The sequence below is a fragment of the Triplophysa rosa genome, linkage group LG15 (assembly GCF_024868665.1).
Source record: "Triplophysa rosa linkage group LG15, Trosa_1v2, whole genome shotgun sequence".
Taxonomy (NCBI): domain Eukaryota; kingdom Metazoa; phylum Chordata; class Actinopteri; order Cypriniformes; family Nemacheilidae; genus Triplophysa; species Triplophysa rosa.
Window position 1 is genome coordinate 4,940,783 of NC_079904.1, and position 23,604 is coordinate 4,964,386.

At 37.9% G+C, this 23,604-nt stretch overlaps 1 protein-coding gene across 3 annotated transcripts in view; it reads right to left on the reverse strand.

Annotated features, from left to right (window-relative positions):
• rcan2 (regulator of calcineurin 2) overlaps nucleotides 1-23,604 on the reverse strand; it is a 58,094-nt gene that overhangs the window by 15,961 nt on the left and 18,529 nt on the right. Inside the window, exon 1 of one of the 3 annotated variants that reach the window (XM_057353501.1) lies at nucleotides 7,470-7,963. The exons of the other annotated variants lie outside the window; for them this stretch is intronic. Coding sequence (XP_057209484.1) covers nucleotides 7,470-7,556 — 87 coding nt within the window. The 5' untranslated portion in view covers nucleotides 7,557-7,963. Of the gene's footprint in view, nucleotides 1-7,469; nucleotides 7,964-23,604 lie in introns of those variants that run through there. 3 annotated transcript variants of the gene reach the window in all.

Here is a 23,604-nt window from a genome sequence, read left to right on the forward strand (position 1 = left end):
TAGTAGGAAAAATGGAAATGGTAGTCAAAGTTGCCCTAGAACGATTGCCTTTGATCTCCTAAATTCTTCAAAATGTTTCATTTTAATTCAATACTTTTCCTACAATGGTAGTCAATGATGTCCCAGAAATGTCAGTTGCTAACATTTTTCCAAATATCTATCTTTGTGTTTATCAGAACAAAGACATTTATACGGATTTGGAACAACTTGAGGGTAAGTAAATTACGACAGGATTTTTGTTTTGGGGTGAACTGTCCCTTTAAGTCTCATCTACAAACAAATAACAGAATCAAGAGGACGCTAATGTAGATTAATATACTGTAGCAGGATTATTGTACTTTGATTTCCATTGGGTTAAACTGAAAACCTTCCACAAACATTTTAAAGCCGAGTGTTTGTGGCAGACAGAAATGACATTCCTTTACAAATATGGGCAGGAGGAAGAGGATGTAGGGTTATGTGGAGTGGAATAATTTGCCACTGGCTTTCTAAAAATATCTAATCAGAAAGGATCAACAACACTGCAAAGTGAAGAAAGTGTGAGATCCAGCTACACTCTTGTAGAGTGTAGACCATTTAGAACTTTTTTTGCTAAATGGTTCCATAAAGAACCTCCAACATCTGAAGAACCTTTCTGTTTCACAAAAGGGTTTTTTTGTGGTGAAAGAAGACTGTTCAGATTATAAAACGGTAAGAAAGAGATGGTTCTTTAAAGAGCCTTTCACTAAAAGGTTGTGGAACCAAAAATGGTTCTTCCATTGCATCACTGTAAAGAACCTTTTAAGCACCTTGTTAATTTTATAAAGTTTGCCTCCCATGTACACTCTTAAAAAAAAGGTGTTTCACGATGCCATAGAACAACCTTTTTTTGTCTAAATGGTTCCATCAAGTGTACAGAAAAGAGTGTAATGACTTCATGATATAAAGACTGTAATTGCACCAGAGGAACACTCATCTCATTCTGGACTTTTGTTTCTGTAGAATTCATTTGAGTATTTACAAGTATTTTATATAAAGACAACGCTACATAAATCAAAATGTAACCTAAAATCTTGAAAATCATAAAGATGTGACAAAAAAACTGATACTTGAGAATCAGTCGTATTTTTGTCAAGACAATGTCATGATGATTATTGACCTCTGACTACTGTACACTGTGTCCTTTTTTAGACGTTCACAAAAACATTCAGGAAATGTAAAGACATGTAATCCAAAGTAAAGCGTCCGATTTGACTAGTCAAGTCAAAGCCGTAGTTAAACCAAAGCTGTGAAAAAGAAGTACAGTGTATTCAATATGCCATACCACCTAAAGAAGAACCAAATGAACAAAACCTTCATTTGAAAAGAAATTTTCCTCAAACTACGATCAATTGTTTCAAGAAAATGTCTATTTTAGGTGAAAGTGCAAAAGTAAAGGTACATTCAAGGTGAATTTTGTTGAATCGTTTGTTTTGGATGCTGAGGTAAAGACAAGCAGACCCCCCCCATATTGTACATTGAGAATCGATGAGATAATGTGTAAAATATGTTAGATATAGTTTATATATATATATATATACTGTATATATTAGGGATGCACGATAAATTATCGGCCATATCGGTATCGGCCGATACATGGTCATTCTTTAAGTTATCGGTATCGGCCGATAATAAAATTTTGGCCAAAGCATTGTTGAAGTAGTATGTAGATATTTATGAATGTGTAAATTATAACAAAAGCAAATTGTTTGAAGCCGATTGCTGTCTGAATGCTTTCTGTCTTGAGACCTGTTAGACTTCTGGCTATTGAGAACACCTTTCTGGGTTGCTCTGGGAGAACATCTATAATTTGTTTATTAAATAAACATTATACCAGAAAAGTTTAAAAGTTAAAGAATCTTGAATTAGTGTAAAGTAGGCTTGGTACATGATTTTCAGGGGAAAAAATAATGTTTAATAATGAATAATGTTCTGTCACGGTTGGTGGTGAACGAGAACCCAAGTGCAGGCAGGCAGTAAGGGGTTAACAAAACAAGACTTTATTGTACACACAAAGGGACAGAAACAAAACACCCACGAGGGGGTAAACGATAAGGTAACAAAACAATACTTTAATAACCAAACAAAAACCCACGATGGGGTGCAAAACAAAACCGGAACTACATAAACGGGAACAAAACCAGAACTCAAAACAAAACACTTCCCATGAGAGGGCAAAAACGAAACAAAATCCAAAACAAGGCAAGGAATAAATCACACGACAGGGGAAGCTAGGAGAACACGAAACACTCACAAAATCCAACAGGACCGCAGGTTAGCACAGAGACAGGATGTAGGCACACGAGTACAGGGTGCACGTACAAACACACATGCAAACGTAATCCACGAACACAAGACAAAGAAACAAGAGGGTATTTATAGGGGAGACAGACAAGGATAACGACACGGGGCAGGTGTGGGTAATAAAACACTCAGGGAAGGATAACAAGGAAACGAGATGGCGGGAACAGAGACGAGACACTGGAGAGAACGTATATTATTGTCAAAAGGACAATAATATGTTTCTCTCCACACATAACCAAAGGCTTTGTCATGACTCTGCTACAGGACCAAGAAAAACATGACTAAGGAAGCAGAGCCATGACATGTTCAGTCTCAGAAAATGTTATATTAATATTTAGGTACTGTATATCGGCCAATATATCGGTTATTGGCTTCCAACGTTAAAGAATTATCGGTTATTGTTATCGGACAAAATTTACATATCGGTGCATCCCTAATATATATATATATATATATATAATATATATATAAACAATATATAAAGAATCAAAATATACCTGTATATGACAGATTGATCTCAAGAGATCAGATTATAAATGTAACAACCCTGCTGATAAAAACAAAAGAAACCATCACAGAAATCAATGGTTTCCATTAAAATACCATTGTGAACCATTAGCTTTCTGCATTGAAACCGTCACAAAATTGTAGTGTTTTGGCCATTATTCAAAAAGGATTCATCTGCCAGATCATGAGAACGGTGCGCGTTTCATTGATTTTAACACGAGCAAGAGTTTATTCGCAGTTTATAATACAGACGTGGTGTGGTGTCATTTGCCTGATGAAAATAGCGCTTTACATATTTAATAACTTTCAACAGCTTTAAACAGCCGTCCAAGTTCAGAAATATATGAAAAGGCACTTTATTAACACGCCGCTCCCTTCACGTGCACTCTGAACTCATCGGGAAAGAGAGAGAGAGAGAGACTTGCGTTTATTCTGAAATTACAGTCCGAAAGACAAAAATACTTATATGAGCTACCTGTTTCTTAAAATGATGTAGCGGTAATGCTGCTGCTTCCTGAGTGGACGTTTGCTTACTTTGTAGATTTTAAGCTTTTGTGCGCAGCCTAAAATTGCACTGCGCAGTAAACAGAATGAGTCTGCGCAGCCGCTCACGCGCGCAGCTTCAGAAGGAACATTGCCCTCCGTCATTTTGCAACCGCGTTCCTCCGTGCATTCGCGATCGAGTTCCAAAGATTGGCGTTTCGGGGAACCGTCGCGCCCCACCTGCAGTACCTCTGCACCCCCCTAGTTGAGAACCACTGCACCACGACACACTCACTTACCAGCTTTCTGCCTGACAGAAAACCCATCAACGATAAGAAGCTATATATAACACACATTAGCTCAATGACACTTCAGTTAACTTCAGAATGATTTCTGATTTTCTGACAATACAAAACCTCCCCAAAAAATACAAATAGTCAAAGTAGGAACACAGGTTCCATCTTCAGAAATCGAGATGCTGCTGTTTCGGTCTTCTTTGAGGGCAGTGTGCTTTGCATGTGGGCATTAAAGCAATTACAACTGTTCCTCGGCCAAGCCGTGTATTCACTGTTCACTTAGTGGCATAAAACCCTTCTTAACAGGGGGTGGAAGAAGGGAAAACACAAACCTTAACATTCATCTCGAAATGAATGTCAAATTTAACAGTCCTCTGCGTTTAATCGAGACCAGACCCTGTTTGTCGGGAGATGAATTAGCCTCACATGGTGGAGGGGGGAAATGGTGAGCTTTTTTAAAACAGTCTTCCTCTGCATGAAAAAAAAACACACTATTTATCTTTAACAGATCCCAGCCAGATCTCCCCAGGCTCCTTTTTTTGTGTTCAACTTTAACCTTGGCTAAATATAACTCGTGCAACTATAAAACAGCACAATGCTTCTCTTAGGAACACAGTTCAAGACGGCAGATTTGAGTCATAGTTAGGATCATATTTTCATACCATTGGAGACAAACTATCAGATATTCAGAACATCTGAAAATAAATATTACAACGGAAATGTTACAGGGGAGTATAACAGTATGTCCTAACCAGGCGTATTGCCATAAAAGCTATCTCCTCCACTAAATCCGAGTTGTTGTCTTAAACAACTATGACAATCGATGACAGAAGATTCAAAGCTATGGAGACAACGTTTCCTGAAAATAAAAAGTTCAGAAATAAAAAAAGACTGTAAATGATACAATTAATGATATATAGAATTTGATTAGAGATTTCTTTTGAAAATCTAGAAGAAATTCATGACATTTCTAGGGCCTGTTTCTTCAGGTTGCTCTCTTTTTAATCTAGTTCCTACAGGTATGAGAAACAATTGAGATACTAAAACGTTTTAGTACAACCCAGGGATTAAGAATGAAAAAGCCATACGATCTTTCCAGACTCCAGTTAAGAATGCATACAATCAAAATTACGTTTGGCATGAAAAAAGACAATAATCTCATTTGGCAACATAACATAATGTTCCCAAGATTATATCTACCTCCAGCACAAACAAGCAAAGGACAATCAAATGCTTATTGACAGCTCCCTCACCGGAAAAGTACTGATCATATTTGGATGACTATACGGTGAACCGATATGACAGGAAATGGAGTCTGGGCTGCAGTGCCTGAGATGTCCATGCTGTTATTAGAGGAAGCAGGTCACCTTCATGGCACCCAGAAAAAATACAAGTGACCTTCTGACTTGCAATGTTCCCAGCGAGGAGCAAATACATGTGATGAGTCCAGAAGACCCGCTGCTCTTCCTGCTATTACTCAGCATTAGGAAGCTCAGCTCCAGTCACGCCACAGGCTGGGAAACATGTCTCAGAAACTTGAGAGACAGGACAAGACACAGAAGGGTTTAAAAACATGTTCTTATTTTGGCGAATCGTAGTGATGTCTTTTGGAAAGATTTGGAGGTAGTAGTTTTATATTTATATTTATGCATTTGGCAGATGCTTTTATCCAAAGCAATGCTCCAACTAAGCTAAAGGAACAGTAACTTTAAAAAAGACATGAACTGAAAATGACTGATATTTGTCATTTAATTCTCTGGTGTTATTGTGGACTATTCATACATTCAAGTTATACAAAGGAGGAAAAAATACCTTCTCTGCTGATGAAATGATGCTGTAACCAAGGCTGTGAGTGCAGGGAAAAGTAATATTAACCAACAAAAGCTGAACTTTTTCACTTCACAATTCAACAAAGGCTTAATCATTATAACCAAGCTCCATTCTATTACTTCATGCTGAAAAAAACATTACACAAGTTAAACGCGTGTTTGCCTTTGTAAATTCTTCCATGATGAAACCAAAATTCTCTTCTATTTTTGGATAGAGGGATCTCAGGAATATTCTTTACGAACATTCCTCACATGCTTCATTAAAATTCTCATCACAGTCGCTATGCTGTCAGGCCACAGAGATACGCAAAATACCTCTCTGACCCTGGTCACCACGCAGGTATTATACAACATTTCACTGATTCCAGACCAGCTCCGGTGAACCATTAAAGCTTGAAGATAAACACCTATCCAAATAAAGGATGTGAAATCAATAATGACCCTGGAGGTCTGACAGGGTGTGCGATGGGGAAGATGAGAGCATTGCAGACTTCAAAAAAAGATGGTCCGAGGGGCAGAAGAATGACGCAGTGGAGATGAAGTGATTTTTTCGTAATGAATGGTGTGTGGTGGGAATGAAAGAGCTGTCACAACAATGGTGTGAGTCATTGCATACCTGCCCACAGACAAATAACTCTGAGTGCAATATAACCAGCGGGTACCAGAAAACAATTCGACAGAAAATCATTTAAAGAGGTTTACAAGAAAAATCACTTGAAACGCAAGAGATGGAACGTTCTCTGTTATTATAGGACTAATAGTCCACGGGTTTTTCTGTTTGATGTCTGTATCTGAGATCCCACAGGACAGCTTATTACTGTACATTACGTTAATATCAACGATCATTTCTTATAGACAACAGTGATATTACACAGAGGACAAGAGACATTTGGATGAAGTTGTATGGGTTTTTCTCCAGAGAAACAGACTCTGGTGATCTCACGTGTGTCTCAGAGAAGATTCAGAACTGTCCTCAGATTTAATCAAATGATTCCAACGCAAACTCATTTCCATCTTGCAGATTTTCAGAATTATGATATCTTTGCTGTCCTTTTGAAACCTCGTACGTCAAATTCTGTTTATCAGGAAATGGAATAAACACCGTACTTTTTAAAGGACTGAATACTGTGTTGTCAACGTTGACAAGCACTTTTTGAAACTTTATATCGGTTAGATATTTGCAAAACCCAGTGACAAACATAAAGGGTGACTAATAATACTGATTTATGGCAAAAATTTGGAGATACAATGTTTCAGAAGGACACCAGCGATATCCACTTTAATATTACATTTTAATAAATGTTAAATGTGTGTCCATTACAAGACAAACATTTCAGACATGTAGCTTAAATCTCCATTAAATTTGCTATGAAATAACAGCGTCTGAAAACTAAAAATTTCGGTGACACTTTACAATAAGGTGCTATTAGTTAATATTAGTAAATGCATTAGCTAACAATGAACAATTTAGTTTTTCAGCATTTATTAACCCTATTAGCTCATGTTAATACAGTTATTCATGTTAGTTCATGTTGCATCAACTAATGTTAACAGTGACATTGTTTGGTTTTAATAATGTATTAGTAAATGCTGAAATTAACATGAACTAACATTGAACAAAACTTCTACAGCATTTATTAATATTAATTTATGTTAGCTAATGCATTAACTAATTGTTAACAAATCGCACCTTTTTGAAAAGTGTTACCAACATTTCCTCTAAAAAGAAAGACCCACTATTTAAAATTCACACATAGGCTATTTTCCAAGTTCTCCACTGACTAAAAACATCATACCCTGTGTACTTCCCCTTTTGAAAATACTACCACAGTAGTGCACGCTACTCTGTTAAATGTACATTTCCCCCACACAAGTCTAAACAGTACAACCCTTTTTTATTTGTACTTCAAAATGATGAACGACGCTGTGACACAATCTAAATGTCTCTCTAAATCAGCTACGCTAGCACTCATCCACGCTAACTCCAAACAAACACGCAGCCCCGCAGTCACGCTCGAAGTTCCTGCCCTACCTTGACCTCCTGACTGGTGAACACTTCCATGTCCACCGCGCAGGCGATGAAGGTGGAGATATTACAGTCCACGCTTCTGGAGGGCATGCTGGGCTCACTCAGCGTTAAGAGATGTCCGGCCCCTGACAGAGAGTGTGTGCGGAGCGTGTCTGAACGCACGCAAGCCTCTGTGTTTGGATGTGCTGGTGTTCTGGTCTGGAGAGCTTGCTGTAACTCTGAGCGTGTGTGTGAGAGTGTGCGCTCTGAAAGCGAGCGAGGGGGCGGGCAGCAGGCTAAGCACGAGCCCCCCCACTCCCCTTGCTCTGTGTGATGACATCACTGCCTCTTTTATGAATGCTCGCTTGCACTTGCACATGCCAGAGCTGCGTTTATTTATTCATCCATTATCTCCTATTCCTCTCACCTCCTTGCTCTGTTGTTGCCTTAAGACGCTTTGCTCTTTTGGACAGTGATTATTTTGTGTGACACAAAGACATACAGTACAGTACTGCATATACTGTATGTGTTGTCAGGGAATTAAACCCAGGACCTTGGAATCTCAGGCACAGTTCTAAAACAGTTTAACTGCTGGGAGTATATGCAATAATAGTTTATTGGTATTTTTGTCCCTTCTATTTTTGGCAAAATATTAGTGGCAAGACTAGCTGGAGGCTTACAAAACACAGGACAGCAGAATGACTCAGCACTGCAGATTTATATGCAGAGGCGTCATATAAGGGTATGAAAGCAGGAGGTCTGAATGAAGATGGACAGCAATAGAGAAAGAAATTAGGTTTATGCACCCAGGCATGACGGAAGTTCTATTAATAGCTCTGACTGACATCATTTAGCAACAAAATAAAATCTAAATTTAGTAAGCTATTTTTGTTAATGATGCAAGATCTTGACTTGATTGTTTAGTCACAATTACTCCATCAGTGAGCAATTCTGTAAATGAACCTATGCTGGGTTGTTTTAACCCATTGTTAGGTCAGATATAAACCATTTTCTAGGTTACTTTAAAGGTCCAGTGCATGAAATTTAGCGGCATCTAGCAGTGAGGTTGCGAATTGCAACCAACAGCTCACTCCCGCCTCCCTTTCGAATCACTATGGCGGTTGACACAGAACTAAGATGTTGTCATGTTTTCGCTTCTTTGTCGAAGGAGATAATGTATTTACGAAAAGAGCAGTTTGTCCGTTTAGGGCAGGGCTAGTCAACTGGCGGCCCGCCATTCATCTTTACCTGGCCCGCCTTTACATCTCAAATAAGTGGAGAGACTTTCAGAATGGTGTGCTTTAAGACAGTGGTTCTCAAATGTTTCCATTGTGCGGCCCCCTTTGTGTAGAGTGCATCGCTTTGCGGCCCCCCTTATAAAAACTAATTATCTTAAACTTATAATTTTAATTAAACAAAAAACTAATTCTGTTATACTTTTGGTTGGTTGTCTTATTTTTCTGATGTTTGATTATATAAAATGTATGATAAATGTCTATATTTCATATAATGCCACAAAATCTGTGGCCCCTGGATCCATCTTGGGGCATCCCAGGGGTCCACGGCCCCCAGTTTGAGAACCACTGCTTTAAGAAATGCATGTCCTGAGACGCCACATCTTTGAGAGTCCAAAACGGTGCTATCATTCAATAGGCTACAAAAGTAATTCCCGTGGCTCATAACGATACTGACGTCTTATAAAGCGATTTGATCGGTAACGTAATGTTCTTTACAGCGTTATAATCGGCAATCCACAGCCACGGACGTTCCAAAACGTGTCTTGTGCACTTGAAAGTAACTGCATTAAGGGTACATGAACGTTGTCTCAGATAAGGGAAAACTGTGTTGTTTTTATTACTGCATTTATTATGTATGATTTAAACGGCTAAATTTATGAAAAACCGCTGTTCGTCTCCCTCCAGATCTCGCACTACAAAGGATCTGCCCTTCTAAGTGCGTGGGGCACATGAATGCGATTGGAATTCACCCGAAGATGCAATAATAGCGTTCAGTTTTTTGCACAAATCAATTGATTCGCTTTATAAGATGCCAGTTTAAAGTTACAAGGGGCAGGGATTATTTTTGTGCTGAATTACTTTTTGTGCTGTTTGTAGCTACAAAAACAGTATAAAAGGAACAAAATGCAAAAAATAACAGAAATACAAAATAACAGAAGAAATGAGGATATGGTAAAAAACTGGGCCGCATCCTATTTATACTTTTGGAATCTGGGCCTCAAAGAAAAGTAGGTGAAGACCCCTGGTTTAGGGCTACTGTAGAAACAACATGACAAATTCCATGCAAGGGGACCCGCGGTGTATGTAGATAAAAATAGCTCATTCTATGGTAATAAAAACATGACGCTTCATTATATAAGGTCTCTATACACCTCTAGACAAAAAATACACATTGAACCTTTAACCCAACTGCTGGGTGTGTTCTTTTTTTGGTTTCCTTACACTCTTATTTTCAGCCCAGTGGTGGGTCAAAAAGGAACAGACCCAACCAAATAAATTAACCTTGAAAATGTCCAATATTGATCCAACATTGGGTTGAAACAACCTAGCATAAGTTAATTTTTAACCCAACTCTTGAGGTTGTCACTTTTTCACCCAACCATGGGTTAAAAATAACCCAGCATTTTTAGAATGTATGCAGTGATTTTGCTTGCTAAATCAAATTAAAAGTGTAATTCAAAACTTATGCCTCTATTTTGCAATATCGGTTTAAAAAAACATTGCAGGTTACTTTAGATATCATTAAAGTGAAACTTACATTTCTTGCTAAATATTACCCGACATCTCAACTTATAATTATTATATAAGCTAAATTATTGAAAATCAGAGTAAGGTGAGGAGACAGTTTAACACTGATTTTTTATGTTGTTGCTTAATGACAGATTTTATTTTTAACCAAAATAAGATTGCAGCTTTAATAAACATTGCAGAACATCTTAATTGTTAATAAATTAATACAATAAAATCTACTTTTAAAGTATTTTACTTTAAAACAGGCAGTAGCATATTCGTTACTGTCCTTCCGAAACCTTGAACATCCAAATTCACTGTTTTCCAGGAAATGAACAGTAGATTTATTTACATTTAGTGTAACAACTCTACAACTCTACAACAACTCTTGTAAACTGTAAACTGTAAGATGTAAACTGCAAGCTGTAAACTGTAAGATGTAAGCTGTAAACTAAGATGTAATATGTAAAATGTAAAATGCTGTAAACTGTAAAATGCTGTAAACTGTAAAATGTAAGCTGTAAACTAAGATGTAAGCTGTAAACTGTAAAACGTAAGATGTAAGATGTAAGATGTAAGATGTAAACTGTAAGATGTAAGATGTAGGATGTAAGCTGTAAACTAAGACGTAAGATGTAAACTGTAAAATGTAAACTGTAAGATGTAAGATGTAAACTAAGATGTAAGATGTAAACTGCAAGATGTAAGCTGTAAAATGTAAGATGTAAGCTGTAAAATGTAAGATGTAAGCTGTAAACTAAGATGTAAGCTGTAAACTGCAAGCTGTAAAATGTAAGATGTAAAATGTAAACTAAGATGTAAAATGTAAACTGTAAGATGTAAGATGTAAGCTGTAAGATGTAAGATGCTGTAAACTGTAAGATGTAAGATGTAAACTGTAAGATGTAAGCTGTAAAATGTAAGATGCTCTAAACAGTAAAATGTAAACTGTAAGATGTAAGCTGTAAACTGTAAGATGTAAGATGTAAACTAAGATGTCAGCTGTAAACTGTAAACTGTAAGATGTAAGGTGTAAACTAAGATGTAAGCTGTAAACTGTAAACTGCAAGCTGTAAAATGTAAACTAAGATGTAAGATGTAAACTGTAAAATGTAAGCTGTAAAATGTAAGATGCTGTAAACTGTAAGATGTAAGATGTAAACTGTAAACTGTAAAATGTAAGATGTAAACTGTAAGATGTAAGCTGTAAACTGTAAAATGTCAACTGTAAGATGTAAGCTGTAAGATGTAAACTGTAAGATGTAAGATGTACAGTTGTGCTAGTGCCGACCTCTAATTACGTTTTCCCGTGGATGTATTGTTATCGTTTGTCGTTTGTTCTCCTGTTCACCTGCAATTAAACCACCAGTTCACCTTATTCCGTGTGTGGCATCGTCCTTCAGTCCCGTGAAGTGTTACATTTAGCAGACGCTTTTATCCAAAGCGACTTACAAATGAGACAAACAGAGAGTTAACAAGCACTTTTTAAAACTTTTTACTGGTTAGATATTTGCAAAACACCGTAACAAACATAAAGGGTGACTAATAATAATGATTTATGGCAAAAAATAAAAATCATGAATTGTGGAGGTTTCAGAAGGACAGCAGAAAATAGTCTCTGTTGCCTAGAGCAATTATACATCATACAAATATTTGACCACAGAATATCACAATCATGTGTGTTGGATAGCCATGTAATAAAGCAATCTTAATCTGGGTAAGAAGGGAAAAATATAGACGTGGAGCATATGAGCTTTCTGTACCGAAAGGTCAGTCTCTGTTCTAAATGAACCATGCTAAAAGACTCCAGCAGACAGTTGAATCATCACATTGTCTGCACTCGTGTCTCCAGAAGATCATGTTTACCTTTCCAGCACTCTCAGAGCACTGATAGAAGGGAACTGTGAGAGTATGTAACATTGTCCTTTCTCAATGTGAGCGCTGGTTTTATCTGAGCGAGTCAATAAACCGCCTGCTTAAATGACTTTGGCACCAAGACAACCTTGAGAGGGGAAGTGGTCTCACTACATGACACCTGGCACAGAAACGGCTATATGGATGCTGCTAATCTAAGCAGGCTTCACTGTAATGGATGATATGAGGCTGCTGGTATATTGGGCTCTCTGATAGTGACTGCGTCAATTACATAATGGGCCTTGAGGATGTACAGCACAAAAGTTAAAATCCTATAGAGAATATTAAATTCCTTCAATGTTCAATTTTCACATTTCTGCATTGTTTCAAAGCAGTAGAGACAAGAAAAAATGAAATTGTTAAATTATAAAATACACTGAATATATGGTTTTAAATTACATGGTATTACTGCAATTTTTTATAAGATGTATGTTAGCGTTACTAACTGTAAATAAAAAAAGAAAAACTGATTTTGGAGCAGAAGTTTATCCAAGCTCAATTTAAAGGGACGTAATTCAACTAAAATAAAAAAAAATCATCATTAACAGTACTCACCCTCATGAAATTTAAAACCCATGTGATTTATGGACTCCCCTTTGACTTTTATTGTGTGGAAACAAAGATAGTCACATACTGTACTGTACGTTTTGAACCACATGAGAGTGAATAAAAAAAAGAAAAGTGATTTTTTGGGTGAAGTATCCTTATCAGCATTACACACACAATCCAGCAAGATACAACAATTAGAGAAGCATATAGTCAGTATTATATGGAAGTAAAACTATGGGAACAATGGAAAATTGAACATACATTCACTAATGGTCACTTAAAGGGTAAGTTCATCCTAAAATCAAATTTGTGTGATTTTTTACTCACCCACATGACGTTAAACATGTTTTGAGACCTCCTGGCGTCTTCGGAGCACAAATAAAGATATTTAGGTGACATCCGAGAGATTTCTAGGCCTCCTCATAGACATCATGGTCATAGTTGTTGTCAAGGTCCAGAAAAGTACAAAAGACATCGTTAAATTGCTCCATCCGCTCATAGTGGCTCAATTGAATTTTTTTGAAGTGACGAGGATGCTTTATTTGCGAAAAACAAACCAAAATAACGACTTTAATCGATATATTCTCCTCTGTCATGTCATTCTATGGTGCAGGCTCACATGAGCACTTCGACGCATGCGCATTCGGTGGGGCAGATGCTGGCGTTCTGATTGACAACCTGGAAGCGCAACTCTTTGTTTACAAGAAGACGCACGCTGTATATAAGCTGATCTTCGCAAAATGTCTGATGATTTCGATATTGAGGAAGACTTGAACTTTTTTGCCCAACCGCACAAACCGAACGCACTACGACGGCACTACGTCGAAGTGCCCTTGTGAACGCGCACCATAGACTGACATGACAGAGGAGAATACATCGATTAAAGTCGTTATTTTAGTTTGTTTATCGCACATAAAGCATTCTCGTCACTTCCAAAAAATTCAATTGAGTCACTATGAGCGGATGGACCAATTTAACTAACCATTATGTCAATGAGGAGGCCTGGAAATCTCTCGGATGTCACCTAAATATCTTTATTTGTGCTCCGAAGACACCCGGAAGTCTCAAAACATGTTTAACGTCATGTAGGTGAGTAAAAATCACACAAATTTGATTTTGGGATGAACTTACCCTTTAAAGGGACAGCTCACCCAAAAATACAAATTCTGTAATCATTTACTGACCCTCAAGTTTTCCAAATCTGTATAAATTTCTTTGTTTTGATAAACACAGGGAAAGATATTTGGACGAATGCTTGTAACCAAACAGTTCTTAGCCACCATTGACTACTATAGTAGGAACATTTTCAAGGGAAGTCAAAAGCAATTTTTCTTTGTTCATCAGATTAAAGACATTTACATGAATTTTCATTTTTGGGTGAACTGTTCCTTTAAGTGATATAAAATGCAATACTGTGTTCTAATGTTGTTTTTATTAAATGTTAGGGAACAATGTCTTTGGTCTCCCTCTAACATAAGAATGTAAAATAATATTTGCCCAGACTCAGCGCTCTCAGTTAGAGGAAACTATGCATTCAGTTTTTAAAGGTTAAAACTTAAATTCATGCTCTTTAAAGAAAATTGGAAAACCTACATTATAAAAATAACTCATGCCAAAGAGGATGTAGAATAAGGAAACAGCACATTCCGTGAAAGACGCGACACAGGTGGACACTCATAATTACCGGGAGACTGTGTCATCATCTAGCTCCAGAATATATAATGCACTAAACCCGCATCAGGTGAATCAACTGACCTCGGGCAGGGCAGAAGAACTGTGTTCAGGTACACACAAACAGATCATGACATAATAAACATGCAGTCATGCCTGTGTCATCCATCATGTTTATTCTCTCTCTTGCTGTCTGTCTCTCGCAGATCGAGTGCTGTCTCAAGGGTTGGTGACACTCCACAAGTGTAGCATAACAAAAGTGGCCATGTTCAGGGGAATCTAACCAATCTATCTGAGCTTTGTTATGGAAATGCAGTAATCTGTCACTCCATTAGCACTGAGCACAGCCTGCAATAAATCCACACAGGCAGAGTCAGCTCTCACACACGAAAACACATTCCACAAACAAACAGACAGACGGGAAGAGAAAAGCAATGAGGTGGGCCACAAAAATGTTCCAAGGAAAAAATTATATTTTTAGATGGGCTATTTAAAGATTGCATGCAATTAAAAGGCATTTACTTTCATAATAGCTTTCTGGATTTATTGAACACTTTAAAAGGTATTAATTCGTCACTGCATATTATTTGAATAAGGTCATGTTACCAGTGACCTAACATCGCTGGTGTCAATGACATTCTCCTTTTGTGGTGCAAGGCTAAATAAATAATGACCAAAATTTCAGTGAACTGTTCTCTTAAAGGGGTCATATGGCGCGAATATATGTTTTTCTGTGTCTTTGGTGTGTTATAAGTTGCCCATTCATGTATTAGACATGTAAAATTGCAAAAATTAAATTGTCGGAACAAAAGATGCATTCTATCTAAAAGCGAATGCTCACCCAACTTGCCTGAAATGCCTTGTGTAACCACAACCCCTCAAATCTACGTCAGTTGGTGGTATGATTTGACTAAGACCGCCCAAATGTAATGGCAAGCAAGGTGGGCGTACCTGTCAGTAATTGCTTTGGAACCTGATGTTCCAAATATGGTAAGAGGCGTTACATTTCCGTCACACGCTTGCAGTATTCGACTGGTTAACTGGCCAATCATAGCACACCTCACTTTTCAGAGCGACGAGCTTTAGATTACATCTAAAACAAACGATGATATTCGTTTTAGCCCTGTCATTTGACCCCTTTAAAAAATTCAATTTTAAAGGTCCAATGTGTAATTTCTTGGAGGATCTATTGACAGAAATGCAATATACATGTTATATACATAACTATGTCTTCAGAGGTGTAGAAAGACCTTCCATAATGAAGCGTCATGTTTTTATTACCTTAGAATGAGCTATTTCTATCTACATACACCGCGGGACCCCTTGCATGGAATTCTCCATGTTGTTTCTACAGTAGCCCTAAAGGGACAAACTGCTGTACAGAGCACGTTTCGTAAATAAATTATCTCCTCCGGCAAAGAAGCCAAAACGTGACGACATCTTAGTTCTGTGTCAGCCACCGAAGCACTTCGAAAGGGTGGGGTGGAGTGAGCCGTTGGTGGCAATTCGCTACCTCACCACTAGATGATGCTAAATTTAAAACACTGGACCTTTAATACTGACAAATAAACACATTCACACACACATTCATACTCAATTTCTGTGCACGGTTATTATCAGATCTACCTGGAGCAAAATCAGGTGTCCAGATGTCCTTTATTTCCTCTCTGGACATATTTAATTTGATGAGGCCGATAACGTTCTGCAGGTCGCAGGTGCGAAGAACAGATGATTAGCTGAACAGAAACCACCTGAATATACTTTACAGCAGACTCCCGCGTGTGTTTAAACAAATGGAGAAAGCTAATAGAGCCACCGGCGATTTAGATGAAGAGTGAATGAACTGGTCTTGAGACGTCTATTTGGATGACATTCCAAGGGAATGTCAAGTTGACAGATATTCCCTGAATATAACATGTTTCGTAACAGGACCATATAACACCTAGTCCTATTATGCAAACCATACAAATGACAAAAATAGTAGGCAGTATCCTCAATATTCAAGTACGTTAGTTTAACATTACAAACACAGCCAAATAAAAGACAGGAATAAATGGAAACACAAAGACACACACGAGCGTGGAATAAAAAAGAGCAGTGAAACATAGACAAACACACAATGAGAATGTGAGACGGAGCGAGTAGCGCAGAACACTGATTAATGGCACTGCTGATGAAAGGCTAGTATTGACGTCAGACACACAATAGACGGAGGAGAGAGAGGGAGAGAGAGAGACTTTCGCTCTATGTTGCAAGCAATATTCAGGGAATATGGACACGTAATTTAATACAAGCACACAATGTTACATTCTATCACATTCTGAGCACTTTGAAAGCGGAATAAATGTACCTTTGATGAGCACTCTGCCAGATTCTTTTAATCTTGAATCACTGTTGAATTGCTTTATAAGACTGAGTCATGAACTAAAGGTTAGCATAAATTGCGACTTTAATCTAAGCCGTGGCCTAATGGTTAGCACACACCTCAAAGACGTTGAGCTGTGGTGCTAATATGGATAGTATTGGTTCGAATCTGACTTTATGAAATTAATTTAGCTAAAAAAATTATACTTTGGCCTTTTCAGTTTTGCAGACACATATAAAAAGTATTTTAAATTACGTTTTTGGAGGGGTGGTCGTCCTAAAGCAAAAAAGGAATCTGTATCTTGATAAAGGACACACGACTTACATTAGCTCTCCATCTTCTCAAGATAGTAAGAATTGAACCTGCAAACATAGTTTTCTCACCTACATGTATATTAATACATTTCTTAATGTTTAAGTTTAGCAAGAAGCAGACCTGTCATATACAGTAATAGTCACTATATACAGTACAAATAAACACACAAACAGATGCAAATGATTTATTTAAGAGCAAATTTGAGCAAACATCATTTCTACTGTTGTAGTAATATTCTCATGGTAAACATATGACGTGCTTAAAACACACGTTCAAGGTCAATCCGCATGTTCAAGGTCTACCTACTCTAGCAACAGAGTCAGTCTGTTACCTTGGTGACATTAGTGTACCAGCAGGGGGACGTGGGGGGTGTTATCCGCAGGCAGAGACTAACAAATATCTCTGTGAAAATCTCTGTCAAACCCATCCCTTTAGGATTAGGGCCAATTTCAAAGAGATTAAGGACAATTTCGATGGGATTAAGTGCATTTCGTATTGGATTTGAGTTGAAGGAACAATTTATGGCTGGGATTATATAGAGAGAAAATCAGGTTGAGAACATACATGTGCGGCCAGGAGAAATCCAAACTAGCCAACAGATGTGATCGACTAAAGAAAACCTGTAGCGACACAAGATGAAAGATCTGGGGTATTCAGGAGAAGAGTGACAAATATATTTAATATGCTTTTAATGATCATGTGTAATACTGTATGGGATGATAAGGAAGTCCAATTTAAATCCGGTCGGTCCCTGACAAAACATCTACCACAATATAATCACATACTTGTCATTTATCTTACTTACAAAAACATTTATTTTGGTGCAATGGATGCTCTTTGCGCTTGTAAGGATGCATCCTACCAGCAGGGCTAACTGGACAATGACAACGACAGTGATATACAGTGCTGTGAAAAAGTATTTGCCCCCTTCCTGATTTTTTGTTTTTATTGCATATTTGTCATGCTTAAATGATCCAGATCATCAAACAAATTTTAATATTACAAAAAGAAAACCAGAGTAAATACAAAATGCAGTTTTTAAATGATGGTTTTATTTATTAAGGGAAAAAACAATCCAAACATTTCTGACCCTATGAATCATTTAAGCATGACAAATATGCAAAAAAACAAAAATCCGGAAGGGGGCAAATACTTTTTCACAGCACTGTATGTAGTAAAACCATAAATAAGTTTCAAGCAAGACCTAAAAAAATGAGAAAAGAGACAGATAATCATCTGACAACTGACAAGGGACCTTAATATTTTGTCAGAACCTTCAGTAAATTACATTATACAGAATCGTAGAAGAATCATGATCGCTATTTGAAACAAAAGAATCGTGATTCCCAATTTATCCAGAATCTTGCGGCTAAAATAGCTACAAACAGTAATTTTAAATAAACTGTTTCGGTATGCATAAATGTAAACTAAATGTACATAGAAGCAGATAATTTGTTAAAAGCCACAATAACGATTTTTGAACATGCCTTCAATTACATGCATAAGGTCAACATTTGATTAACCAAGGATGGCTTCACCAGAAATGTACTGTTACGGTTCTTAAAGAACCCTTAAGGCCAAGAGGCTAGCTTGATCTAATGTCAGACTTTTAACTAACATTTAGACACCACTCCCAATTCACAAAGAGTCTTCAGCCAGTAATACTGCTATCATACCCCCATTCCACATTCAGCGTGCGATTAAAGGCAGCTGAATGACGTGAAACGCGCTTATTCAATTGCCTTGTAATCTAAACGCATAAATCATGCGAAGTGTTTGGTCTGTGAGGCAAATGGGCACTGAGATACAGCCAACATCTATAAACACATTTGGGGCTGATGTGGTCAGTGCACATAAGAGATGTACGGGGTTCAGTTCACGATGCAGGTGCCTGTAACTTGTGCTCTGTTGTACATTTTTATTCAATCTGGTAACGCATTGCTCGGCACGTACACTACCGATAATGCCAGGAAAAAGCCTGTTGACACAAATGATCCCTATCTGCAAGCAAAGCACAAACAGCTGCACCTGATACACAACAGCTCACTCGCTTAACACACACTGTTTTAGATAAACACACTTCCGAACGCAAGCACACCCCGGCGTGCATCCACTCACACATGCATTCTCATTGAAACTGTGTGACAGCCTGGGGAACTGCATTAGAAACTAAAGGGTCGGCGGGCGGTGGTGACGCCAGATGCCTGTGCATGAGTCACAGCGGTTTTAATCAATGCTTTGCACCAGTCAAGCATAAGACGGCCAGTCGGTCACTGTGTATCCATCTACAACAAGCATCTTGACCTTCAGACCTGATGTCAGAAAGATCACTTCAATTACAATTTATTGGTCAGATAACAGAATTTGATATTATCTAAAACTGACTAAATGGCTAAGGGCACTTTAAATACAGCGTCATGGAATTGATTCGCTGGGAACACATACTGTATACTTGTACAGCACAATCTCACAGGAATTCGTCAAAAAATGTATGACATTTTCTTTTTAAATGTTTATCAAACGTAATTCATTTTTGCCTTAAAAGTTTGTCTTTAAATGGGTTGGTGTTAAATTACATCAAACTGACATTTACAATACAATCTACTGTAAGTATAAACGGTTTCTTCGACGCACGTGCCTGGCTAGAAGTTAAGTTTCGGTCTGTGTTTGGTTCTCATATAACCATTTATTTGATATTTCATTAATATTCATTTATATGAACATTTTTGGTATATTAATTGTATTAAATTAAATTAAAACTACTCAACAGTTATTGATTCTTTCCTACCGGAAGTTCAGTTTGGGTCACATAACGTTTGTATTCATCGCTGAAACCGTCTATACACAAGACAATACAATACATACATTACACAAATAAACAACAGCTTGTGTGTAAAATATTGTGGAGTGTGCACCGACACCTCCACTAAATCATTAGTATAAGCTTTTGTGGCAAAGTAAGGAGACACTGATTTTTATGTACTTGCTCAATAACTGATATTTATATTCTCAACCAAAAAAGTTCAGACTTCATAAGGTCATTTTTAACAAATGCTGAGGAGGGAATCGTTCTTTCACTAAATAAAACTAAATATCTTACGTTACTTTTCTTGTTTTAAAGTCCCAGTAAAATAAAAAATGACAATTCTTATTTATTTTTCATGAAATATTGCAGCGTTTATTGTAAATAGCTTATCACTGTGGATCATTTTCTTTTTTAAATTCATGTACCTTTCCTGTGGCTCAGTGGTTAGAGCATGGCGCTATCAACGCCAAGGTCGTGGGTTCAATCCCAGGGGATTGCACATACTGTATTCAGAAACAAATGTACACTCACCTAAAGGATTATTAGGAACACCTGTTCAATTTCTCATTAATGCAATTATCTAATCAACCAATCACATGGCAGTTGCTTCAATGCATTTAGGGGTGTGGTCCTGGTCAAGACAATCTCCTGAACTCCAAACTGAATGTCAGAATGGGAAAGAAAGGTGATTTAAGCAATTTTGAGCGTGGCATGGTTGTTGGTGCCAGACGGGCCGGTCTGAGTATTTCACAATCTGCTCAATTACTGGGATTTTCACGCACAACCATTTCTAGGGTTTACAAAGAATGGTGTGAAAAGGGAAAAACATCCAGTATGCGGCAGTCCTGTGGGCGAAAATGCCTTGTTGATGCTAGAGGTCAGAGGAGAATGGGCCGACTGATTCAAGCTGATAGAAGAGCAACTTTGACTGAAATAACCACTCGTTACAACCGAGGTATGCAGCAAAGCATTTGTGAAGCCACAACACGCACAACCTTGAGGCAGATGGGCTACAACAGCAGAAGACCCCACCGGGTACCACTCATCTCCACTACAAATAGGAAAAAGAGGCTACAATTTGCACGAGCTCACCAAAATTGGACAGTTGAAGACTGGAAAAATGTTGCCTGGTCTGATGAGTCTCGATTTCTGTTGAGACATTCAAATGGTAGAGTCAGAATTTGGCGTAAACAGAATGAGAACATGGATCCATCATGCCTTGTTACCACTGTGCAGGCTGGTGGTGGTGGTGTAATGGTGTGGGGGATGTTTTCTTGGCACACTTTAGGCCCCTTAGTGCCAATTGGGCATCGTTTAAATGCCACGGCCTACCTGAGCATTGTTTCTGACCATGTCCATCCCTTTATGACCACCATGTACCCATCCTCTAATGGCTACTTCCAGCAGGATAATGCACCATGTCACAAAGCTTGAATCATTTCAAATTGGTTTCTTGAACATGACAATGAGTTCACTGTACTAGAATGGCCCCCACAGTCACCAGATCTCAACCCGATAGAACATCTTTGGGATGTGGTGGAACGGGAGCTTCGTGCCCTGGATGTGCATCCCACAAATCTCCATCAACTGCAAGATGCTATCCTATCAATATGGGCCAACATTTCTAAAGAATGCTTTCAGCACCTTGTTGAATCAATGCCACGTAGAATTAAGGCAGTTCTGAAGGCGAAAGGGGGTCAAACACCGTATTAGTATGGTGTTCCTAATAATCCTTTAGGTGAGTGTATAGTACAATGCAATGTAAGTCGCTTTGGATAAAAGCGTCTGCCAAATGCGTAAATGTACCCTCATAATCTTCAGTTAAAATCTGAAAGTGTACTTGCGCCCTGAAATGACTACCCATCTCAAATGAGGTAAATTAGACGCCTTGGCCGGAGCATCCGTTGACTCCTCCCCTTCAACTGTCAGTCAACTGATTTCAAAATCAATGCAACAGCTGCTTTTACACATCCAATCAATTCGCAGCGAAAAACGCAAGCCACGGCCACTCATTTTCTTCTTTGAAATTCCTTTTCACTCGGAAATGTGTCAGAATACGGAAGTAAAAACGATCGACACTTCCGGTTCACGGGGACTTTTAAATATTTTTACTGGAAAACAAAACAAAAATGCTCAAGAAGAATGTCATGGTATGCCAGTATGAGACCATGTCTCTTCTTGCTTATTTTGAATATCAAAAGTCAAAGTGTTTTAATTTTGACGTTTAACTCAAATTAAAAAAGTACTAATAGGAAAATATATTATGTAGTAATCAGTTACTGGCAAAACTGCTGAAAAATTACAGCTAAGTTTTACAGTGTACAATTCACTTCATATTTCAAAACATGCGTGCAGTCAACTTAAATGCAGTCTGTGATTCTTCAGTCCTACGAGTTCCTCACTGACAACAGTGGAAAACGAATGCACTTGTTGCATTTGCATAGAAATGAGAAGGAAGATCTGGCAGAGCTCTGCCCCAGAGTGTTTATTTGTCTGGACCTGTGACAGCAAATACAATCTCATCAGAACTACTTTAACAACTCATCACGTCTGCTTATTTGAACAGAAAATGAGCGTTATGCTTTATAAAATAAACCCGTTCCAGTTCTCAGTCCCAGACTGTGGAACAGGTCTCTGGCAATACTGAGCGGTCCTCCATGTCTATCGCAGAGTTAAATATAGAAGGTCTGGAAGATTGTGATCAACGGAAAAGAAAAGGATGGAAGCCTTCTGTAGGAAACAATAAACACACAAAAAACCCTTTACATTAATATCTCAATTGTTTCTCCTACAACAATGAGATAATTCTTCAGATTTACTCATGGTCCAATTCATCTAAAACCAAGTTAAAAATCCAGTTTAACACATCTTTAACTCTTGACATAGATTCAAAATATAAGTCTCAGGAAAGGTCACAAGTTAGTGTGAAACGTCCATTAGTGGCAGCGGTCCTCTTTTGATCAAGACCCCGATGCTGCCCTGTAATGCAGAGATCTGAACGTGCTGTGGTTCCGTACACAGACAGAGATTAACAAAGCCCGCATACATCATTATCAAAGGATAATCCTCCACCCCTGAGCCCAGGCGTTCTGCTGTGTTATTGTTTGAAAAAGTTCTTTCATTTCATTTTAGAGCGAGTTATATTTAGATATCTGTAATACAAGAGCACTTGGACCGACAGTGCTGGTATTAACAAACCTGACTGATTGTATTATCAGTGGATTTGAGGAGAATATTTAGAATTTTTTCCCAAAGGTGAGATGTGCTGGAACAAACCTGGTCTGAGTAAAAATAGAAAACATTCAAATCGACCTGTGTTTAATGTGTACACATGCGCAATTGCGTGGATAACGCAAAGGGAACATGGGTGCAAGAAGAGATTATGAAAGAAAGACCTGCTTTGATACACAGGGCCCACAATGACTCAGATTTATGATATGCTGTCGTGCTCATTCTTAAAAAACAATTAACCTCTGCTGTCTGGGTCTGTTCACCAGGAATTTGCCAATTACAGAGAGGAAAGAGCATACAATAGGCCTTTGCAACACTGCTCTCTTGGTTGCCTTCTCTCTGTCCTGTTTAAAAGGCTCTTTCATGGGTTTACTGTGGTATACTATTTTAGTGGATTTAACAAACACTTCTTCTGGATAAACGAAGCTGAGGTCAACAGACATTTAATACACTGTTGAGGAAAAGCAAGCTTAAAGTTAAACAGGAGAAAAAAAAGCAACTCATTACTGTGGGTACCACAGCTAAAAATTGAAAAGGAGTAACTTATCTTACCTTTAAAGA